General features: G+C 41.6%; 1 protein-coding gene across 5 annotated transcripts; it reads left to right on the top strand.

Annotated features, from left to right (window-relative positions):
- The first annotated feature begins 1,188 nt into the window (after positions 1-1,188).
- LOC133156785 (chromatin remodeling regulator CECR2) lies at positions 1,189-25,036 on the top strand. 5 transcript variants are annotated; one of them, XM_061282753.1, is made up of 20 exons: positions 1,435-1,472; positions 8,339-8,433; positions 10,162-10,215; positions 10,833-11,016; positions 11,250-11,377; positions 11,527-11,610; positions 12,786-12,844; positions 12,941-13,104; positions 15,915-16,001; positions 16,141-16,291; positions 17,064-17,193; positions 17,278-17,315; positions 17,385-17,476; positions 17,563-17,689; positions 18,164-18,516; positions 18,596-18,727; positions 18,907-19,690; positions 20,481-22,344; positions 22,538-22,580; positions 22,930-25,036. In XM_061282753.1, exons 5-20 carry the CDS (start codon positions 11,334-11,336, stop codon positions 22,933-22,935), a joined length of 4,158 nt encoding a protein of 1,385 aa, XP_061138737.1. In that variant the 5' UTR covers positions 1,435-1,472; positions 8,339-8,433; positions 10,162-10,215; positions 10,833-11,016; positions 11,250-11,333; the 3' UTR covers positions 22,936-25,036. The 5 variants fall into 5 exon arrangements, with proteins under 5 accessions (XP_061138734.1, XP_061138733.1, XP_061138736.1 ...); XM_061282750.1 differs by lacking the exon at positions 10,162-10,215 and having other exon boundaries at positions 1,189-1,472; positions 12,944-13,104; XM_061282749.1 differs by lacking the exon at positions 10,162-10,215 and having other exon boundaries at positions 1,189-1,472.
- Positions 25,037-25,042: the final 6 nt, after the last annotated feature.

The raw sequence follows: 25,042 nt of genomic DNA, 5'->3' as shown, positions 1-25,042 counted from the left end.
TCATATTGCAAATGAAAATATATTGCCAATTGCATTACCAGGATAGTTAAAGATTAAAATAATGAAAAGAAGGGCTTGATTCGAAGACATAGTTTCACTCATTTTAATTCATCAGGTGAAAAACCTTCAACGCGAGAATTTACAAAACTATAATAATGATTTTTGTACAATTTTGCACTCCATGCATTAAAGTAAAGATACTTTTTACCAGTCTAATCGCGTACTCTAAATATTTTTAGCTCAATAAATCATGCACTTTAACACAAACTAATATTTTACATACCGATTGTATCATGTCAGATTTTTAATCCAAACTAAATCATTCTCCGGTTTATCTTTTTGACTTTAACTCCATACACAACAAAATACTTCATAATTACAAAATAATAACCCATAGTCTTTTTGTTTGTTTGCGATCATTGTGAGTGGGCAGCACGGACGCGCAGTAGTTAGTAGTTTAGTAGACGGAGCTCTCACCAATAGTCCGTGGTTTATTTTATTTTGCCTTTCCGTGAGCAACGTCCCTGGCAGCGTCTTTGATTTTAGCGTCACCTTTTTGTGTGGATATTTAAATGTGCAAGTGTCTGGGTCACTGATTATCATGCAAACTTGTGTGTGCGTGAACTGGGAAGGAACGCACTCACATCCGATCCGATCATAAGCGATCGCGGTCTAAATTTAGACACGGGCCAAATTTGGCCCGCGGGAGGTATTTTTCTTTAATGGGATGTTTACTAAATCCAGAGGTATATGTGAGATTACAATGATGTTGTTGTTGTTGTTGTTGTGGTTTAAATGTTGTAATACAACGTCGCTGCGTGAAGGCATTGAAAGGAACGTGTACCAATCAATGTTTTTTAATTAAATTTAGAATTACTTGACACAAGTCCAATATCGACACTTGAATCGGTATTTTACCGTTCAAAACATTCCCTTTAAACTAAGGTCGAACAATCAAAATCGATAGGGATTAATAGACATTTAACTCTTTCTGTTCATACGGATTTGTCAGTTCGATCACCAGAATTAAATCAAAATTAAGTCAAATCAATCAAGTTATTATCATATTTGAAGCAAAAGTCAATGGCTTTATATATTTGTAGTAGTATCTTTGTTGTCAATCGTACGTTCTCCCCTCTCTGACGAATAATGGTATGGCCCAGCCCATCTGTTCGCCTTGGCTCGGACTGATTGAAACAGATTGATGAGCCCGGCGAGGCGGAATGGCAGCAACGCAAGGACTTAGTGGACTGCGCGAGCAAGTTTTGTCGGAAGTGTTTCATTGAACTTTTGAACTTCAAACCCCTTTCTAATGTGAGCAATCAACCTGACAGCATTCCTCCAGTCTGAAAATGTCCCGGGGATGTACAGTTTCTGTGGAAGAAGTCCAATCTTGGTGGGAAGTCCCCGCCATAGCCCACTTCTGCTCACTGTTCAGGGCAGCGTTCAACCTCCCCGACTTTGAAATCGAGGTAAACGATATTCTTGTCTTCACGGAAGTGACACCACTCGCCCTCACTGTGGAAATTAAACGTTGTTTGTGTCAGCTATACCAACTACTAGTCTCCTAAGAAATGTCCTTTGAACTTCTACTCGTGAACGTTACGACTCCGCAACAACCTAGCTAACCGATTAGCAACGCTAAAACTTAGGTGTGAAACCTTTTAATCGATCGTCAATAAAGGTCGATCGAGAGGCCAAATTGAGATTTGAGACCTCATAATAAGATTGCTGTTGTTACGTAGTGCTCTCTATAGTCATTCATGTTCCCACTTTAATTGATATTCTAAAAGATCCGTCCACTCAAGATATATAGTTCATACTTAATCCCACTTAAAATCTTAGTTTCGGGGTGATGATGTGCTTTACGATACAAAGTGAAACTTTTTTAAATTCTACATAAGCGTGATAACGATCATACAGAACAAGTGTCTTCAGATAACATTTCCTCCCCTTATTTGTCACATAAAGTTAAGTTCATGGCGTGGGTTTTGGAGTTTATTGTCTTGCGGTCGTGAGCCATCTGGCTTGTGGAGCGAGACGCAGATGCTTCTCGGGGGCATTGTTTGCTCCCCCCAGTTTAGGATTGAGTGAAAGAGTTGGATTCAGCGTGTGCCTGCTAATACCGCTTTGAGAGCCAAAATACAATGTGAATTAATTCCGAAATGTTTACAGCCTGGCAACTATATCACATGGCCAACGCACAGAAGCCCTTTTATTCATTGAAGGGTACATAATCATCGATCATTGCGTTATGAGTCAATCGAAAATTGATCGGCTTCAAATAGAATTTTACGGTCACCCCATGACTCCTTTATTGCTCTGTCAACTCAAATCAGAGCGAAAAGGCCAAAAGCAATTACAAGAATAACTTCAAAGTTAGCGTTTTCGATCGGTTAAATAGTTGGTATAAGGAACGTTTAAACTCTTTGAAGGAATGCTAAGATTCACCCTTCGTCCGCCGTTCGTCATAGTGACTCACTAAGCGTAGTGTACTGTACGTGTTTGCGCAATACGCTTGAAAGAGCTGCTTCTTTTTTTTTTTTTGTTGTCGAAATTGAAAAAGTGTTCAAAAGTGATACTTTCTTTTCACATAATCAGCTGGTAGCTGAGACTGAGACGCCCTTAAATAATGGTTGTATATCTTGTTTGCCATTTTAGCAGTGAAATGTCAAGTGTCTGTCTTCAGTCTGCCACTGCATGGTGCCAGTTTATTTTACATTCTTAATTTGACCGCTCTAGTACTTAGCCAGCAATCAGCTGTCTATAAGTGCTCAACATAAAAGACATTAAATTTAAATAATAATGCAATCATAGAAAACTAAATAAATACACTTTCCTATGCATATGTGGCTTGACAAATTATGAAGCTTTAGTGATAAACCAGCAAGCAGCACAGGGGCACGTGCGGCGAAACCTGGCTTGAACTGGACTGTCACAAAAAAAAGAACAGATCCCGATTTTCCAACAGAGTAGTGAAGGTTGGCTAGTGTTTGCGCACACCCTAATGTTGACATTTTTCTCTTCAGGGATGAATTGCAAAGATGTTCGCCAGACATTTGCCATCAGTATTAATGGTGCTGAACAGTTTTTCTGGTTGTAAACAAATGTCTTTGTGACAAGAAATACAGTACAACCTTTTACAACTGTTTGTAAGCTTTTAGCAACTCTGACCCAAAAAAAACATAAACTTGCGCAGTGTTCACACAACCTTAGTCTGCTCTCATGGAGGACTACAGGAATGTAGATTTAAAGTTTGACATGTATTATTTGCAGATTATTTGTTTCTAATAATTTATTAAGTCATTTGATGAATATATTTATCCTTACCCGTCAAATTTGAAATCTGTTAACTCTGTGTCTATAAAATTGAGGTACCACTGTAAAAGGAAATTGAGTTCTATCCAATGCCACGTCCCTGTAACAGGTGAAGCCGGTTTGGCAGCTGTCAACAGCAACACGCTCTACAATGACTGTCATTTCTCTCGACCTTGATATGGACAAGCCCAGTTGCGTGGTTTTAGTTGTAAAATAGTTTAAATCAATCAACTCAACTTTTATAACAGCCACAACTGCCAAGACGCTGTTTATAGAATATAAAATAGGAATAATACAATAAAAAAACCTTTATATTGACACTTTGCATGGAGGAGTTCTAGTTCAGCCATCTTCCCCTCCGATTGCCCATGTATGAAGTACAGATGTTTGTAACGTTGTGAGGTCAAAGGTACTTTGCATCATACAGATGTTGCCTACAGTGTGCATGATGTCGCTCACATTTGCTACAAGCTATGTTTGAAATTACACCTTGTAAAGATCCAGCTGAAGTCAAGATTAATTTCCTCAATTAAAAACCAATTACACTAAATAAACGGAACAGGAAGTTATTCGGTTTTATAGTCTGTCTTTTGTTTGAAGGCTGGGTGGTGACCGCTCCGACTGCAATCCTATTATTATTATTTCATTCAGGTCACTTGTATAGTGACTTTTTTTTTTTTTTTTCCTTTTGGTACTCAAGGCGTGTCACACCGCTTCCTCATTAACACCATCAGGAGCAACTGGGGCTTCAATGTCTTGTTCAAGGACACTTCAACATGGTCATAATGGCTGGGGACCAGGTCTTTCCCCTCTGAGTTTGTAGATGTTGTCATTGGGGAAATGATGTCGGCAGTGCTTCCGCCTCGTGATATGCGTGGATGTCTATTTGAACACCAACATAATTGTTTTATTTTCTTAGAGATGCTACATTTTAACTGTAAATATGTATATTCTTTCAGCTGAAGTAATTACACTATCCAGACAGAAAGTCAGGGGTCAGCATCCAAGGTAGATCGGTTAGATTTAAAAATCAACAAGTTCTGCAAACTTGTCGGACATTTAAAAGACAAAAGAAAGGAGCTTGGAATAAACTAAACACAAAATAACTCTGAACACAGCACATACATACACTGGTTCGAAGAGCCAAGTCCCCCAAATGACGTCCATACAGCATATCAATGTAAACAAAAGGGGAGGCAGGGGTGGCTGTTGTTTACAAGTAGCTCTCTATATACACTGTTGTCAACTCTTCAGCGTGAACCTCTGTGATCTTCTGGTGTTGTGGGTGCAGATTTGCTTACACGCATTATATTACAAGGCATGTCTTCCGTAGTCAGTTTGAACTAGGCGCTGGATATGTGATTGGATGCTGAAGTGGAACGTCAGCCTACATATGCAACATCTTTCCGCCTTATGCCTGATGCAACTTGCAAATTATGGTTACACATTGCGAGAAGCACCACATATCCATTATCTCGTCTGTGTCAAGACCGTGTAACGAAAACAAGACAGAAATAGAGGCTTCACTGGATTTGATATTTAATCTGATTGCGTTCTTAGAATCTGATGAACAAGACATCTTCATAGTCTGCCCACCTGTTAACCTTTGCTACTTTGCTCATAACGGTGATGAATGATTGCTGTTCATTGAAGTTCTTGCTATTGTAACCGATTGTTAGACAATGTAGGATGCCTTCCGCCATCCATCCAGCAGTTTGATGTTTTGACATTGTGTAGGCTTGCCTCAGTGCACCTCACTCCAAGTCCACTATTTGCAGCCACTTGTTGGGCTCATAGCTACTAACAGAACCTCGGCCCTATCCTATTCTTTATCCCTAAGATGTTTTCCAATCACTAAGCCCCAGCCCCTGACTGGCATTACCATGACTAAACCCCAGATGGTGGTTATTTCTTTCCCTTCCCCTTGAAAGGTGAAGGCTTCCCACTTTGACTGGGTGCAAGCTGCTGCTTCTGGGGCGTTTTTGTTGTTGTTTTTCCATGGAGTCCTCTGATTGTGTATATTTTAGTCCTATTAGGTTTGGTAAATAAGTGTGCAAGCTGCCTGTGAGTGTGTCTTTGTTTCTGTTGTCTAAAAGGTAAATGGATTAGCCCCGGAGGGACAATAAAGCTTTAAGTGTTTCAGAATATGGTTAGATGGGTGTTCTCAGTCCCTTGGCAAATCCAATTTTTTTTTTTACTGATAGGAAGATGATACATTTTACTTTAGCACCATAGAGTCAAGACTGCTCCTGACCAAATTGGAGGCCCACCTCTCCATCCCAAATGTATCTTAGATACCAAAATGACCATAACACTGCAGGACATTTGACAACGTTTATTAATAGTGAACAATTAATAGCTTTGAAAACAATCGTTGAAATCCAGCACGGCTGCATTAGCATAAAGAGTTCTGTGCATCCCCCCCTGCCTATATGATAATGCACATGTAAACCCCAGTCTTTGAGATTACAATACCGCATTTTTGTCAAATCACGATCACAGTGCAAATACAATGAATCGTTTAGCCTTAATCCTTAGCGGTCTAGCAATGTGGTGGCCATTGAGAATTTTGTGAGATGTCCTGAACTGCCATTTTCCAGGGCTAGCCCCCCCCCCCCCCCCCCCCCAACAAATACGTTTTAGCACGTCGGCTGCTTACCCCCGTCAACGAATACGCTTTGGTGGGCACAAAAGAATCGCAGACACCTCAAAGTTGTCTACATTAAACACTCAAACGACCGTAGTCCCTTTACTTTCCGTCAAATGCCAGTGACATGAAGAACCCCCCCTGCACAGCAATACTTGCGTATTCTATTCTCAAGGCAATTCACTCACTTGCATCCTTCCCCCCCTCGCACCTACTGACACATCTCCAACTCGGCCTGTGTGATGACCTGTGAGTCACTAACCACTCGCACTCGTCTTTCCACATCAGGCTATTCATAAAGTCGTGGGGGGCTTTGTAAAAGGCTGCAGCCTCCTCCCCCAGTTGTGAGTGACAACTGAGGGCAGCAGTACATGCATCAGATGGGGGGAAGCAAGGGGGGCACATACACTAGGGTTTGTCTCAGCCAGCCCCATTGTCTTAGCTCCCCATGGTTCCTTCTCCCTGTCTCCAGTCTGGGCGCGACTTCCCTTCAACGTTGTAAAGGCACTTGTCTTTGGTACTGGTTGTAAAGCAGAGATAAGAGGGAAGTCATGTGATGGGAGGTCTGGAAAACTTAACATGGACGTGAAATATACTTAGTTTACAGTACATAGGCATGTCTATGGACAGGTAATCAATTGGGCCATAAATTCTGACCATGTTTGCACCTCAACTTAGATGGCGAGAGGGTCTCCGAACATAATACATATTCAAAATAATAGAACGTTTATTGGTCCCACATTCGAGGAATTCGTATTGTTTTAGCAGCAATCGTGCATTCCGGAAATAGAAAAATAGCATGTCAAAGACGGAAATATTATATGTGCATTAATTATCCAATTCAATCTACCAGCAACATTATTTTGTTTTGAGTATAGACTGTTAATATTGACGTTTGACGTCTGATCAGTCCAATTGAACGGACTTGTTTTCTTTACCACACACTTAAAAGGTGCCATTACCTTTATGATTTCAGCACCACCTTGTCTTTGATACGGTTCGGGTACCACCTACCTACAAAGCCAGGAAATTGTCAATTCTGCTTGAGCCGTTCAGGAAAACGACAAGACGCCTTTGACAGACCATGTAAAAGGGGCTTATTACAGACCCCAATATTAACTCGTCCTTCTCTGACTTAATGAGCAAAAGGTGTCCCACAGATTGATGGTCTCACCAACACCGTGCTTGCGCTAGAGGTGTGGAAGTGGCTTTGACAGATGTTTTAAAGATGACTAATCTGGCAATTTACCATTGTCGGGCTTGCATCAGTGTCTCAACAACTATGCCAGAGAGAGGATTCGTCACGCTTGATCAAGAAATGTTAAACATTTTCCTGTGGTTTTTGTGATTGTGCATGCATGTTTGTCATGCATTTTCCATGCGGGGGTGCAGGTTTCGTCAGGTGAGTAATCTAGCAGGAACCAGTGAATTGGATGTGTTGGGGGAGAAAGAATCAAAGCATAGTAATGGAGGAGTCCATACTCAACAAGCAGGTATCCCTTCCCCCTTCCCGCCTTCGCACGCCAACTATTAGTGATGTGAACCCCAGTTGAGCTGTCAACAGCAGTGACATGGAAACTGTCTGCTGTTAGGGTAGCCACGACTTCCACATCGCTACTTCTGCTGTCTTACAGGAAATCACTCCCATTAGATGTGTCAGAATTAATTGATTTATCGACAGACCAATTCATTCAAATATATTTCCTCATATTTTTAGAATTGGGTAACCGTTACACTTACCTAAAGATTGTCCAAATCTTGTGATTTCAGGCACTCAAAGTTGGTAATTATCAAATGTTTCTAGTCTTTCATGAAAGACAACGGATTTATCATTTATGTTGAAACAAAATAAGAAGATCTGCTTTTACTTGGGAAATCAATGACCAGAAATCCCTCTCGTGTGATGTTGCTTTACTGTTTAGTTTCTTTTTAACTCACAAAAACATACCAATAAACACAAATAATTGGGTAGCGAACAGTAATTGCGGAAACATGTTTTTTAATAAGCTTAAATCCAAATAAAATTGAATTCAATTGAATATTCAATTCTCGAGCTCCCATAACTGTTTCTCCATAAGAGCTGTAAGGAAAAACGTGGCTTGAAAGCTGGCCGTGTTTTGTATATATAATTTTCAGTTTACACAGACTGCAATCATGACATTTTTACTTTTCCACCCTCTATCTGGCTGTATGTAGCTGTAAAAGCGAGTAGCATAGACAAGCAGATGAACAAACAGCAAGCAGGTTAAATATGTGACAGTGATCTCTTTACATCAAGCACTAATATGAATTTCATTTGTTTTTTGTAGTTTCTACTGTAATATTTTACAATGTTTTTTTTTTTACAAATTATTTTTTTTCTCTGTGTCCTAGGAATTGGAGAAAGCGCTCTCAGAACAGGACTTGAACTTCCTCGGGGATCTTATTGCTTGTCTACTGCAGGGATGTTACCAGCGCACTGACATTACGTATGTTAAGATTGAATCGAAATCATATTTATCGGTAAAATGATCTTAGACGTAGCCACTTCATTTTTATATTAATGCACAAGGTATTATGTATTGGTGTAAAGGCATGTGTGGTTATAAATGTTAGTTGTACTATGTTCATCTTGTTTTCAATTGTCAATTATTTTACTGGTTCTTTTATCACAAACCGATTATTTAGGTTTCATTATCTGACATGTTTCGGCTATCACTTCCGCCTTCATCAGAGTGTCACCGGTGTGGTTGTGACGCGTCTTTATTAGCTGATGGATAAACTGCCGTCCGTTCACCCATCCAAAATGCTGCTCCAGGTGGTAGAGAGCATGAAAGCTCCCAACGGTGCTCACAAAGGTGCAGGGAAGGGAAAAAACAACACAACACAGGGGGGGGGGGGGCGGGGGGAAACAAGTAAACAAGAACACAGCGGAATGGTGACGTTGCCGTACGTGAGAGGGATTACGGAACGCATGAAAAGAGCCATGAAAAAATACAACGTAAACACACCCAGCAAACCACACACAACACTCCGTCAGACACTGGGTCACCCAAAGAACAGGATTCACCCGGAAAATAAATGCAACTCCATATACGAAATCCCATGCAAATCATGCAATAAATCATACATCGGGCAGACAGGGAGAAACTTCATCGCAAGAAAAACAGAACACAGGAAGGAGTGTGAGAAAGAGACAGCCACAAGACAAACAAGAGCAACAAAACAACAAGCAGAACAGGAACACTACAAGTCAGCCATTACCGACCACTGCAAAAGAGAAAATCACATCATGGACTGGGAAAAGGCCAGAGTCATCCGCACCAAAGAAAACAAACATCAGCGTATGATCAGGGAGGCAAGCGGGGCCCGAGGACCATCAACAGGGACGAGGGAGCTTTCATGCTCGCTACCACCTGGAGCAGCATTTTGGAGGGGTGAACGGACAGCAGAGGGCAAGACTCAGCCGTCAAATCTGACAGGTGAGCCCCGCCTTCATCCAACAGCCGATAAAGACGCGTCACAACCACACCGGTGACACTCTGACGAAGGCGGAAGTGATAGCCGAAACATGTCAGGTAATGAAACCTAAATAATTGGTTTGTGATAAAAGAACCAGTAAAATAAGGTTATAAGTGTTTCGAGGAAGCCAAAAATAAATTCAATATTCTAGTTATTTCTACCCATTGTAGGTTATTCATTATTACATTATAATCTTATTGAATTTATAAACATAGCATCGACACATTCTCAAATATGGAACAAAGTAATTATCGGTGAGTGTCACTCCAACACAGTCAAGTATTAATGCCCAGATAGTGTTTCTCTTACAAATATTGTCTACTCAAGATTGGGAAGAAATATAATGGTACCAACAGACAGATAAACAGAGAGGCAAGCATGAGCCAGTTTCTCCACCCAGGCAAGCAGCAACTGTAGGACAACCTGTTTTATTGGACAGGACAGGCGCTGGCATCCTGGGGCTGCCTGCTCACTGCTGGCCTTTCACAGAGCTGCCCTTTTCATCCACACGTGTTAAACGCTCTGCCGGAGCGGGGGAAGGTGGGAGGGAGGGAGGCTTTTGGCGAGAACAAGGGACAGAAAGGAAGAGCTAGATGGGGTTAGTGTGAAGGGGAGCCTACAGCTGTTTCAAAAGTGCACACTGCTCTTTCAAGATAAGCCTTTTTTCTCTGGTCCTCTTTCTCTATGTTGCAAAGATGCTCACCCCTGCCCCAAGGCCCTGTTCTTTTCTTCTGAGTTGGAACTAAAAGGTAGCGATTAATCGGGTATGCCTGAACCGTAACGTTTGCCAATTCAACTTTGAAAAAACAAAAAAGGACATTTCAATTAACTTACATTATGCAGAGCAATGGTGCAAATCGGGCATGGGCAACTTGAATGATGCACCGTGCTGCAATTTTTCACTGTACTAAGGTCAGACATTGTGACATTCATTCTCAAAAACCTTTTGATACTAATTGAAAGGCATTTTTTTCTTGAAAATATGCCAAATCCCAGTGTTTGAAAAGCCAGATATCAACAATTATTATTTTTGAATATACATAAACACACCTTTTAGTTAACTAAGTATCAGTTCACATGATAAGCAGGATTTCATTAATGAACTGGTTAAAAAAAAAAAAAAAGACATTGGCTTGATGAACCAGTTACACGTTGTATCCTTCTTGATGCTGGAAGGCTTTGGCAAAAAAAAAATTCTTAGTGGCTTTGCTTGTGACCGTTCTGTACAAAGCAAGGCATTATTGGATTGGTCTATGTAGAAATATGAAAGACCTTATTGGTCACGGAACCGATATTCCACATCAGTAGAGTTAGCACTTGCTGTGAAAAAAAGAATAAATCACATACTCATCCTTAAGCATTTCAGTCCCCAGGCATTCAGCAGATATCTGGATGACATCATCAGCTACAGATGGGAGCTTGAAGAGGGGAAACCCAACCCACTTCGGGAGGAGTCCTTTGAAAACTTGCCCCCTCGCACTCAGGTTGAACTGCTGCACCGTCTCTGCGATTATCGGCTGGATGCTGCTGATGTCTTTGACCTGCTGAAGGTAAACCCACAACATGTTTGTCATGTTTTCAAAGTTCTACGTGTCATTTTCGCCCCCACAAAAACTACACTCAAGATTGTAAATGATATCCAATATTTCAGCGATGGCAGCCACGTGGAAAATGTTCATTCTCCTGCATTTCATTATTATTATCATCCACTTCTGTAAAGGACTGCAAGGACCAAATTATGTCCAAAATTGAGTGAATTAATGGTTTCCTTGGCTCCCATCAGGGTCTGGATGCAGACAGTCTGCGGGTAGAACCCCTTGGGCAAGATGGAAATGGAGCCCTCTACTGGTATTTTTATGGCACCCGTATGTACAAAGAAGAGATATTCATGAGAAAAGTGGAGAAAATCAGGTAAATGCCTCGGCGTTGTCTCCTTTTCCTTATGAAAAACAGGTCATTAGTTCATCCCCCTTGTAGTAATTTTAAATTCGTGCTAATTGATCATATTGGGACCTAGGCTTTTAAAGGATTCAATTCAATTGATGTGGTCTTCCTTACAGTGAAAATCCCGGGTTAACATTAACAGAGAAAAAGAAAAGAGGAAGACCACCAAAGAAAAAAAGAATGGAAGACTCTGAGCTAAGGTGATTTTTTTCACAATAGTTTATTTCAATATAACAGGCAGAACTTGTACATCTGGTTGCATAAATTGCACAGATGCCTTTGTCTAAAGGAAACTGCTGTTGATGGTTCCACAGCTGTCTATTGCCATGTGGCCATCAATTGCAAAGTTTCGTCAAGAGTCTGTGCAGTTGTAGAACATAAAAAAAAATGAATTCGATAGAAATCGCAGGCAAATTACATGACCTGCCTGCTCAGAATAATATCTGATTATCTTTGGTGACTTTTTGAGGCATTTTTCAAAATAAATCTTAATGTGACTATATCATTTAAAGAAACAGATATCTAATTAAGTCTTATTCTTGTTTGCAACAATGGGGGATTCTCGTTCTACCACCCAGCTGAGTCCCGGTGAAAGGGATAAAAATGTAATAAATGACAACTTACTTGAGTATTGAGCACAAAAAACATTGCCTAGTCTCTTGTAAACATATGACCGGCAAAGTGGGTCCTCATGCAATGCGCATTTATGATTAGGTACCGTCGAGCGCTGAATTCCACACCCATATTGGATGTGGCTCAGACAGGCTGGGTGTACCAAGCATGTGCTCCAAGCTGCTTTGATAATTGGTTTCTATTCTCGCATCTTTCCCTTTTTGCAATTTCAATGGTGACTTTGCTAGCCAATCAAATGCTGTTATCTTAGTCCATGGCTGTCAAACCAGGTATTGGCAGTTTGGGCTTTGTGGAGAAGGGCTAAATCCTCCCGGAAAATTTAATCATTATCTCCAAATAGATCGTCGGCAGCAGGAAGTGCTGTAAAGTTTTTTGGTGATAAAAGACCACGGAGCAATAGAAATAAATAACATGGCTCTCCAGCTCAACACTGGACTTAAAGCTGCTTTTCCAGTTATTTTTCTGACTCTGGGACCTTGATTCCCTAGTAAAATGCAAGACTGACTTTAATCTAAAAAGAGGTCTGTGTACCAACCAGTACTTTTCCTACATAGCCTAGCCCAGACCCTTCCGATGTTTTTGTTTCAGGAATGGCTTGCCACATTGAAGCTGTAGCTCATGTCATGTAAATGTCCATATGTGGCAAAGCAGCCTCATCCAGTCCTTATGAAGATCCACCAGATTTATGAATCACTGTTGCGTGACAATCCTCTCACTTGCTGTGTCATATTTGTCTTTTTAGTGAGGCAGAAAGTGAAGAGGATACAGAAAATGGAATGGAAGATATAGCTCCTGCGAAAGGTGAAATATATATGTGCAGTACATTAACAGCGATCTATTTGTTGTTATTTTTTTGGAACCTGTTTTCCCAACTGCCTTTGTGCTTTTGGCTCCCAGTAGGTTGTCAGCGAGGTACCTGGTCCCTTGTGTGCGAAACAGAAGAACAGTGGGTTAACTTGGCAGAAAGCATTAAGGATAAACTGGCTCCCCAAGACCGCCATCTGTACCGTGTCATCAGCCAGAATTTTCTACCTGAGATACGCAACATGATTGAACACAAGGTCAGATACCAAAGAATCAATACCATTTGTTTGCTTACCATTAGTGTTTCACAAGGTCTGTACTCTTAAGCATTCATATGACAATTCAATATTATCTGTATTTATGTTCTTTGTTACTATATGGTTAAATTTCTAGACAAATAATAGCGTGAAAGACATTGTTGTTATTTTTTGGCGGCCGTTTTCTTTAACTCGCTGATCGTCATCGGCTCCAAGGTCCTGATTTTGTAAAGCCTTGTATTACAACCTTACAAGCACCACAATCAATGAACTCAAAAGCCTGCTGTGCAGTGCTTCAAGGTCTACTTAAGGCAAATAAAACACCATCCAATTATTCATTCAAACAGAATGCAACATACTGCATGACAGTGAACTTACATACACAATGTAAAGCCACATACACCAGTCCTGTATTTTGCACCTGTCCATTCCCATCATACTATATGCAAGTACCACCAACTGCTGCCACGGAAAGTGAGCCTCTATACACTGAGCTAGGAGATGAAAAATAATCTAGTTGTCAAGAGGTCCTTCATTTCCAACTGACAAAAGAGGAGTTACGGGTATGTCTTCATTGCTGTGCACTTGCCACATACTAAACATTTTCTTGACTCATTATATACTAGGCACTTTCTCAGGATTCTCTTCAGTGCGTCAAGATAACTGAAATCACATACTGAGTTCCAAGTATCATTTAATATTAACCAAAGAGAATATAATTCTTCAAATCTCTTGCATATTTTTCTGGTTCAATCAGCAGGCGATGAACTGCCCTAATTATTTTTAATTCTTTGTATTTGTGTAAAGAGATGTTGACTTATTCTCGTATTCTCTTCAATGTCAAGTCAGTATAGTACTGTTTCTAGATTTTATTAGATAGTGAAGGCTTTATGACCCCTCCCTTATTTTCTTTCATGTCAAATCAGTACAGTACTGTTTTCGATTGTATCAGAATTTTGAAGAAGGCTTTAGTCTTTTTACTCCCATATCAATTAGTCACTAATCACTAAATTTAGCCACAGTGTTGCTCAGTCAGCTGCATTAAAGACACTTGCTGTTAAGGCTCACAAATCATGCACACCATGGATGCAGTGTCACTTCCGCTTTATTGAATATACTTTTTTGGTCTGTGTTTGCACGTGCATAACGTGTCTGTTAGTTGGAAGAGTGAGGGCGGTTCCACACATGCAGACTTGTCAAATACAGAGTCTTAAATTTTTTAATCCACCCCTCCATGTGTCTTGAGCTGCAGTCAACAGTCGTATGATGGACAGTGACAGCAGGCAGGGGTTCACCTTGAGGCAGGACGAAGCCTCTTGAATGACAGCTTTGTTGTGCTGCGAGATCCTCTCAGCCTAAGTGGTTACACTGGAGGTCATCTTGCTTGTGCTTCTTCAATAGATAATACACTTGATTCTGTTTGCTATAGTTTATTATGTCATATTATATGGGTGTTTTAAAATTATGGTTGCTCATACGGTAAGTACATTGTAGAACATTTTATTAGGATTATTATGAATTGTGGCATTTCCCCCAATGCTTTACTTAAGAGGCAGCAATACAACAGAGCAGACTTGATCAGTTCTGGAACAGCCGCTTTTGTTCTTGTGCTTGCTTCCTTTTTTTGGTCATGTACACCCCCACACATCCTTCATTGTCTTCCTCTCATGTTTTCACTCCCCCACCTGCATATGTGCAGTTTTTAGATGTCTCTAAATGTACTTCATAAGAAGCCCCTACTTTGACTGGCTTGTGAGTTGACAGGTTTGTCTTAGTTCTCTGGTGAGAATTGACAAGAGATGCACAGTGTCTCTCAATTTTGACAGACTTTTTAAGAACTTGACTTTAGCTTAGTTACTATGTACAGACTCACTTAGATGTCACTGGTTTTGATGGGTGTCACAAAATTATTACAGAAATAAATGGAACTTGTAGTAGTACTTTGGCAAAAACAAGTATATATCTAAGCCTTAAGAAAATACTACTCATTTGCTGTTACTTTTCTGCAAGTTGTGTGTATTTTTCAGTATTAAAATTTAGGAGACAGGAGTCTACGCACTCTCTTTGTATGGAGGACACGGTTAGATATAGATGCATTTTTGTCTGATACAGCTTGGCTGTCACCCCCAGGGAGATGTGAGGGAATGTTGGCATCTTAAGCGAGAAGGAGGAACTGGGGGTGGAAAAACCAAAGCCAGTGACCTCGCAATACTCATGGCTCCTTCACCCAAACCCCCGGGGCCTCACAGTTATCTTTCTTGGATGGTTTTCTGTTCGTTTTGAAGGCTCAACAACTTTTGTTGATTTTATTTCCTGGTATTTTCATGAGGCCATAGTACCAAATTAGGATTTTGGGGGTTTATCAGTCGGTTTGTGTAAACGATAACCTGTTTGATCATAGAATGGAGCAATATCGCTCTTTAAATAACAGTATATGTTGGGTTTGTGTTTTTTTCATTTTATTTATTTAAAAGAGAACAGTGTATGTTAACATTTCATGTAAGGATGCTGGATAATCTCGGTTGGCTAGTTTCCATTTGTCATCCCTTGGCAGGTTGTAATATTGTAAGAGTACTTTTGTACCGTTTAAATCGGGGGTGTCAAACAAATTTTTGTTGTGGGCCACATCGCTTCTTCCAAAGACTTCTAAACTTAAGTCTCATGTTCATCTTTTGATCTGAACCCCAAATGTCTTGAGTATACAACAAAAACAAGTAGACCTTGCTGTTCCAATACTTTGTCACTTTAATCATAAATTCAACATCTAATACAATCTAAAAGCAGTCTTGAACGTTAAACTCTTGTTTCAGGAGCGCGAGCAGAAACAGAAGCTTGAAGATCCAACTCCATTCCGTGCATCACAGCGTTTCTCTGAAAAACACATGAGCCAAGAGGAGGCATGTGTGATTTTTCTCTACTGCAGCAGTAATGGAGTATACCTTTGTCATACTGTTGTCATTTTTCTGTGCATGCTGTCCACTTGTGAATAGAGACGCTGTCTGTCAGTCTCTGATGTTTGTGTTTCTTTATACGCAGGATAATGTGGAGGCCACAGTTGAGTTTGAGAAGAGAAATGATGAAGAGCTGGACAGGCAGGTCTTGCTGGCCGAACAGAGGCGAGAAGAAGAAAGGCTTCAGCAGGAACAACGACAGCGAGAGAAAATGGAGAAGATCAAAGCTGTGGAAGGTACGATGGTTAGAACACAGAAAGGGAGAAGCCAAAGCCATTGCCGATATACGAGTTCATTCACTTGTGGAATGAATACATTTTAAGCAAGGATTTCACAGTGTTTTGTCATAGACCCATCATCATCAATGAATAGGCCGCCGTGGTGGAATTGTAACAAATAGATCAAGAGAACCCTTCAAGAAGGCTTCCACATGTCCTTCTCTCTAATTTTGTGTTTAACTTTGAAGCTTGAAAAGCCGCCAAAGGATAGTACAGTACCATCGGCTCATTGTAATTTGAACAGGCAAAATTCATGATGCTACATGATCACTCTGCCTCTCTCAGTCATCTGTCAAGGGTTAATGACCTGATTGTGTTTGAGTTGAGCAGCTTTATTAATGGATTATAGATGAACTGCTAGACTTGGGCTGTTCTGTGTGGATCACACATGTGGAATCCTCCCTCGAACATGTTTAATCCAAACGACGGGGAGCTTGGCTGGCCTGGGATGCCTTTCATGTGCTCTTTCTGCTCCGTATTTGATTCTGTTCCTTTTCCATCTGGGCTCCATATAATCGGAGCCACTTCTTACGGCAATGGCCAAGGCATCTACCCTTTCTGCAGCCTCAATTTTCAGCATGTGTCGTCAAGATGCTAAAGGCCAAATGTGTTTTTTGTTCAGCTGGCATTATTTCTCTGATGTGACAGTTGGTTGTTCCTCTTTCTCTCTTTCTCTCTTTCTCTCTTTCTCTCTTTCTCTCACTCTCCTATGACATTCTCTTGGTCTTAGAGCGGGCCAGGAGAAGGAAGATGCGAGAGGAAAAGGCCTACCTGTTGTCTGTAGGAAAAGACCTCCCACCAGAACTTCTGAATTTAGAGCCGTCTTCACCAGTTCTCAGAACACGGACTACTAAGGAATTGTATGAGGATTTTATGTTACAAATTATTCATTTGCATACAATTTGAATATTAATAACTTGGAGTGTCAATGTGATGTCTTTCAGCTTTGACATGGAAGATGACTACACAGGTTTATACAAAGGTAGGCGTCCAGGGAATTTGCTTAGTGTCTGAACGATTGTCATCTCTGACCTCTACTCTCCCTGCCTAGTGCTGGAGGCCTTGAAGGCTCATAAAGATGCTTGGCCTTTCTTAGAACCTGTGGATGACTCCTATGCCCCCAATTACCATGACATAATACAGGTACAAAATCCCTATAGTGATCAGTTGAATGTAGAATGTGTCAGTTCTTCAAAAATAAACCATTTTATTTTCTTTTTTTATCTCAGACTCCCATGGACCTTTCCACCATTGAGAGGAAACTCAATGATGGAGAATATGTGGCAAAGGAGGAGTTTATTTCTGATGTGAAGCTCATATTTAAAAACTGTATTGAGTACAACGGAGAAGATAGTGGTAAATATGATTTTTTTTTTTTCATTCACTTAAACACACACCATGCCAAGCAGTAAACCAGAGTTGGCTATGACAGCCCAAAAGAAAGAAACATACTCAATGTTGAAATGGGCTAAGTTCAGGGCAGCCTTGACAGTGATTAATGAAAAATGATTGAGCAGTGCTCCAATGCTCAGGAGGAGCTGAGCCCTGCAGTGCCAGAGAGACATTCCATTCCTAAACCCCCTTCTAGAGCTATTCATCCTTGGGGAATACTTTCCCTTGGGATGGGGGTGAGTGGGAGTGGTGATGGACCACGGTAGATGGGAGTTTATAGAAGGAGCAGGGGTCAACATATGCCCTCTGACCTATTGGAATGATCAGCCTCGGCCTGAAAAGAGTCTATATGCAGGAGAATCTGTGAGCTGTTGTGTATTTGTGTTTTCTACATGCTTGTTTTGTGAGTCTAAATAAAATTTCTGCCCCCCTCCCCAGAATACACTGTGATGGCACAGTCTCTCGAACGCTGTTTTAACCGGGCCCAATTAAAACACTTGCCAGCAGAGGAGGGTGATACTGATGAAGAATTCTACATCAGCAAAGAAGACAAGGAGCGCAAGGAGAAAAAGCGAAATCGTAGCAGTAAACATTTGGGACCTGAAAGTCTAATCAAGGCGACTCAGGATGTTCAGCGTAAACGAAGTGTGCAGGGAGGCAAAGGCCAAATGCTGTTGGAGGACAAGGTCCTCAAGCCAGTTCGACCACTTACACATTCTCATTGGGGCTTTCCTCCAAGTCAGCAACACCGACATGGCGACATCAAGGGCATGTACCATCCAGAACAATGGGTATATTTTGATCCGTATCAATGTTTGATTTTATTTGTTTCCAAAAACTGCCACTTAAATTTTCTTTTCATCTTGCCAGTTACATCGTCCTCATGGTCCGCACATGTATGCTCATAGAATGGGCACGGATCCCCGTTTTGCCTTCCCAGGTCACATTCCAAGGCATGGAGGCCCTGGCTTGAATCGTATGCAGCACGACTTGAACATGCAGGTACAAAGTCCTTGTACACATATGGTATATCATATTTATGTGGAAAATGTCAGGTCATCGGAGTATGTTGGTTCTTTTACATTAAAGCTTTTTTGAGTATTAATGGTAAATCAAAATAATTGGACAAAAAAATAGGAAGAAGTGGAAATGAATTAAAGTGACTTTGGTTTTACTTTCAGCATCCTATGGGCCATAGGTATCCAATAGGCCCTGATGGTAACCAGCTTCTTCCCCAGCAGCAGCACCCCTATATGGGTCCAACACATGGCCCATCTCTGGGTCCCCGTCCAATGGCCCTTCAACTGAGACCTCCTCCTGAAGCCAGCATATACCCAGCCCATTACCGTCCAGAGAGCCACACGATGCACCCAATGGGGAACCAGTTGTCAGGACCTCAACAGCACAATTACACAGGCATGAGCTCTCCTGGTATGGTACGCTCTAACATGTGGACTAGTTTGAATCACCACTGTCCAGAGAGACCTAGTGGAATGCACATGCAAGAAGACCCTAGTTTGGTCAATCAGCACAACCTGAGTTATGGAGGAGTGCCACCTCCAGTGGGACATAAACCATGGCCGGAAGCTGCCGGATATCCCCATCCTCCTCTAAATTCACAATATCAAAATTCTGCAGCAGTGGCCAGCCCCCCAGGCCCTGTGCAGCAACGCCCTCCCTTAACCCACCCGGACCCCTCCACCAAGATGCGGTTAGCCTCTATGTTGGAAAGTCCAGAAATGCTAGCTCTACAGCAGCTGTCTGCCTCTTCCAGACCTCCCGTTGGTTCCCCCCATCGCGACATGGGCCACTTTCAACAGTCCAAGCCCCCCTCAGGGGTTGGCAACGTCCCAACTTGCCCCTCTCAGCAGCCTCCCCCAGCCCCTGAGGTTCAGCTGCTGCGTCCTGCTGGAGACAAAGGGCCAGACAGCCAGTCTTCCCCACAGACAGACATTCAGCCCAAAGGTAGATCTGACCCAAGTTCTTTTTTTGGGGGGGGGGTTTGTTTATGCTGCTTCTTATAACCTGAAAACAATCTAATCTGGTGTTTTACAGTAACGACTCGGAACAGCTATAGGTCATCAGCATTTGTCCATTCAATTCAAATTGTTTCTCATAGTAAGAGCTAGATTGAGTATTCAAAAGCTCGATTGAATGCCTTGCGCTTTGCTTTGAGTACAAAATAACTGGCACGTCACCACTTATGTTTATTCAATCAGATAGTCAACTCAAGAATTACGTATTACTAATGTAATTGTGTAATTTATTGCATTGTTAATCCAATATATATTTTTAATACAAAAGTCTTTTGCACAGTACTATACATGAACTGGAACTAAGGCAGTACTGTGCCAGTACATAGCTTGAACGTGGGTTATATTAGAAAAACTAAATTGAGGTTTGGCAATTGCTGAGTGCTACTGTGCACATAGTTTTGCTTCTGTCTTACTTTTTAATATTGCATGTGAGAGAACTTTCAGAACACGTTGCTAGAACAATAACAGGGTTGCACGGTATCTGACTGCATCAATGAATCGAGGGTGAGGTGATAAGGTAGTATAGTCCACAATGTAAAAAGAAAGCAATTATTAAAGTTCAATACAAATGTAAATTCTGAAATGTATTTTTGGACAGATGATCTCTAACTTTGATTGCTCTGTACATAAAATGTATCAAATATGACCGATGGGATACATACTCTATGGTGATCATCTACTTCCGCTTGAGTTTATGTCCATTCCGTTTTTGTTGACAGGACCTCCCGAAAACAAAGCGAGTATCAAAGACATTTCCAATGAACCTCCTTCATCAGAGAACACTGTTTCGCTTAACCAGGAGCACCCATCCATTCCAAACCCTACTCAACACCACAGTGGGCCAGCAGAGGGATTGCACAGCCCTCAACAACCTCAGGAAAATGTGTCTGGGGAAAAACTGAAGTCAGAGAGTGGAGCAGAGTGCCTTATGCAGGAAGTAGGTGGCCAACTTCAAAATAATGGTCCCACTTCTGTGCCCTTGCACTTCCATGTTAGTAATAAGAATTCTAAGAATCCATATCCACTTACCACTGCTCAGCATGCACAGAGCAGTCCTCTCCAGAGCCCTGCACTTGTTCAGCAGTGTGCGTCACCATCTTTGAATGCCACATCAGACTGCAACTCGCCACAACGGCATGAGCAGAATGTTCGAAAACAACACCAGCAACGTCCAACCCAAGAAATTCTAAATAGGACAGCACCTCGCAACCACTGTCAGAACTCTCCTCCACAGATGACCCTGAATATGACACAACTGCAAGCTCCACATATCACGCAAAGCACTCAGAGCAACTCTATACGTAGCATTTCACATGGTGTCTTACAGAGAACCCAACCTGGACCCCCTCATCCAACCCCTCTCACCTCTCTGACACCCAGCCACCCTCCTCCACATTTACCCTCCCAGCCAAGCCCAGCAGAGCATGGAGAACAAACACCGCGCAAACCTGCAAGTTGGCGAGACACCGAAGGTCCACATGCAATGAAATTTGACTTTTCTAATACTGCTTATAAACAACAGCAGGCGTTTAGTCCAAACCATCACGGAACCCAAACGGTGGACAGTCATGCAAGTGTGCAGGCAGAAAGAGTGCGAGCACCTCCTCACAATGCTGCCATGCCTCCTCATTCCCAAGAAAATGGAGACATGGGTCCATACACCATAGAGAACCCTCCACATCCACAGTATAGCCAGACAAGCATGACCAGGCACTCTTCACATCACCCTTATTACACGCAGAACATCAACCCCCTCCAGAGTACCCAAGACCATTCCAGGTACCACCAGCAGCAAAGAACTGTGTATTCAATTCATATGCCTGGCCCTCAGCATCTCCATGCCCACACCAACATGTACCCGCCATTCCAGCAGGAACAGTATTACACCCTACCGCAGGCCCATAATTTTGTTAACAGTAGAGGTGCTTATCCTTCAGACGGTTGGCAGCCATCTCATCAGCCCATGCTGCCTACAACCTATCTGCCCGCATCCAGTGCAAAAGGGAACAATCAGGCCAATGAGGGGTGTGTGTCACCAAAAGCCTCTGAGGGCTCCACTATAGTGAGTTTGTTGTCCCCCGAAGCCGGGTCAGTCTCTGGAGGCTTGGAGGAGAGCAAATGGGAAAGCAGAAACAGTGGAAGTGATAGCCCAGCCAAACGCAGTCGCACTAAGGGGAACTTGGAGCAGCCTGAAAGTCCAAAAGAAATCCTGGACCTCGATAGCCACAACGCCGCCACTCGCCGTCATAGCAACCAATCGCTCGCCTCCACTGCACACATTCCTCCTGGCTTTATGTATGACACCCGCACTGTGCACCCGCCAATGCATCCAGGCGGTGCTCCACCGTCCCACTGTGGAGTTGGGAATGGAGCCCTTTACCCTAGACCACCATACCAAGATGCAGGACGATTTAGTGTGCAGAGACCTCACCCACACCTGATGGAGGCTCTTCAGCGGCCCCAGCAGTTGCCTCTCTCCCCTGGTCAGATGCGCATGGCCATGTACCCTCACTCTGGTGGCCACTTTCAAAGTGTGATGATTCAGCAGAGAGGCTTGGCATCTGAACATTTCCTCCACCCAGGGTAAAAAGATTTTCCTTTTCTCATAGCAAAAAAGCAAATCTCGAAAGGCAATTCTAGTTTTATCTGCCTGTCACGCCATATTTTCGTGCATTTCGTGTGAGGCCGTTACCTCACTCACAAGTTTTCAATTTGATTCAGTAAGAGTCTCAAAATGAACACCATAAACCTGATCACTTGTTTTCATGCATCACAGGCAACACGTGATGACTGCACCGGGTGGATCAAGCACCAAGCAAGTAAGTGTGGTCCTCACATTACATTGTACTTCAAATGGTAGATCTTCCTTTTCATAATACTGTATAATATTGTCATCTATATGAATAAATATCGTAAGGTGCGATTGAGCTTTTAATGAAGTGTAATTTCATTCAAATAAGTGGAGCTCAAAAGGAAAAAGATTTTTTATAATCGACCACTGAGTTAGTCCCCTACATTTTTTATGATGACAGTGATTCAGACGAGGACACCAAAAGGCACATTATAGTAGTACCTCAACATTTACTTCAAACATACACAACTACATGTTTAACTTGATGAACCTTATTTCTTCCCTCACCCTCTTCGCCCCCTCGCTCCCTCTTTCAGGTGTAATGAATTGAACCAAAAGAAAGACATAGTGACCCACCTGACAGACAGCAGCAGAGGGCATGACTTCCAGCTTCCAGTCTACAGCAACTTGTTCACATTTGTCATCCTGGCTTTCAATTTTGGTTGGAGTGAATAATCATAATACTGAATTCTACTGAGCCCTTGTGAACAAAAGTGTATAGATTACAGATCTTTAAAACTACCATTGTTGGGAAACAACAGTTGTGGTCGTCTCACAACATCTTCCACTTTATTGCTTTTTACCTTTGGTCTACCCTGTCCACTGTGAACAATCAAAATATACACAGGGAGAGGGGCCGAGCCTTTTTATATTGTGCCATTATCTACTGACTCAAATTGTTAAAAACTCAGGTACTGTAAAGGAAGAAGGCGGTACCGTGAGAGGCCTCTCTGACCAAGACAAATTCCAGGTCCAGTTGTCTTGGTTTCTTTTTTTGAATGTACGAGTGAATGTTTCATCGATAAGCACACTCGCTGTGAATGAGAGTCAAAGATTCTGGATAAATAACCTAATTATTTGTACTCACTTAACCATTTCCACCCAGACACAGAGTTTTGTGAACTAAAAATACACTATTAATAGCTCCTTCACTGGTGAGACCGTCCGTCTGGGGCAAACAAAGACAACGCTGCTTGTATCGGCTTGTACCTGATTCCATTATGCACTGTGGCTTTCTTTGACTAAATCTCCTGAAACTGAGTGGCCTTGGATAGTCTTTAGTTTGTTTTAGTAAATCCTCATTTGTGTATATGTATAAGTACAAATCTATCAGCAAACCCTTTTTTGAGTCGTTTTATCTTTAATGAAAGGAATGACTTAATGTGTGACGTTCCGCCTGCTGTTAGAAGGTTGCAACGTAAACATGTAGTGTGATATTTGGTGTTTGATGTGAACTGCACAGTCTGGTTCTACATTTGCTTCTGGAATTCACTTCCGCTTCTCAGGGATCACACTTTGTACGGGTATTTCTCGCTACTGATTTTCAAGAGTTGCATCTTAAAACAAGTTTACATTTTTGGTAAGCTCCTCTTTTAAAGGAGGTCGTTTTGATGAAGTCACTTTGCGTGAACTTGAACTGCTTATTCCACACTGGGCTTAATTTGATGTGATTGTGGATTTATTGGTTTGGGGATTATTAGATCTTTGATAGGTTTCACCTCGAAGTTACCACTGTTTTTGTTTTATTACGCAGTCTGTTTGGAAGTAAATCAATCTACCTCAATGATCAAATCTGGATTCAGCAGGGTCCTGTGAGTCCATCACTTTTACCAGTTGAGCTGATGTTAGCAGCATTAGCATCTTTAGTAAAAGTGGTGTTGCTCCTTGACTTACAAAACACTGTATAACCCTGGCAAAATAAATTCTCATTGAATCATGCTAAATGAAACTTTGACACCAACATTGGGTACTCTACATGATGTTGATGCATTTGTTTGGCTTCCCAACTACACATTTTTGCTCAGTGCCAGGAGTACAAGTTTGACAGTTTGGCAAGAAACCAACATTTATAGCAATAGCTGCCTACGTTTTATATCGTATGTTGATTCAGGATTAAAAGTAAAAAGTTAGGAGCTTCCAAGACGCATGACGTGGTACGCTATTAAAATTGTGAATTGTCTCACTGTAGTGGATCTAAGGGGGTGGGTACTTCGGGGTACTGCCTTCAGTGCTGTTTTATCTTTAGAAAACTGTTTTTCAAGGCTACAGTATGTGAAGTTGTGCGTGGTGGTATCTAAAGATCTACAGGTGTGTGTGTGTGCGCGTGTATGTCTGAATGTATGCCTGTGTGTGTCTGTTGTGCAGAATTGATGCCAGTTATCAGTTAAGCATGTGTAAGTCCATTGTCATTCATTAGTCAAAACCATTTAGATGTGAAATATATTTATTTGCTTTTTTTTTTTTTCCTTGTTAAATATAAATGTGCTGGCCATGTCTTTTTAAGTGTCAATCTGTAAGGAATTACCTAATTTTGAAGGGTGTTTACAGATTTTTTTTTTTTACTTGAATGTCAGATTGTTTGGGAAATGGACTGGTGTATTTTCTATACTGTACATTTCTTAGAAATAAAAACAATTCCTCAAATTGATG

This window comes from Syngnathus typhle, linkage group LG7 (genome assembly GCF_033458585.1).
Source record: "Syngnathus typhle isolate RoL2023-S1 ecotype Sweden linkage group LG7, RoL_Styp_1.0, whole genome shotgun sequence".
NCBI classification, from domain to species: Eukaryota; Metazoa; Chordata; class Actinopteri; order Syngnathiformes; family Syngnathidae; genus Syngnathus; species Syngnathus typhle.
This window is presented reverse-complemented; position numbering and strand designations above follow the sequence as displayed.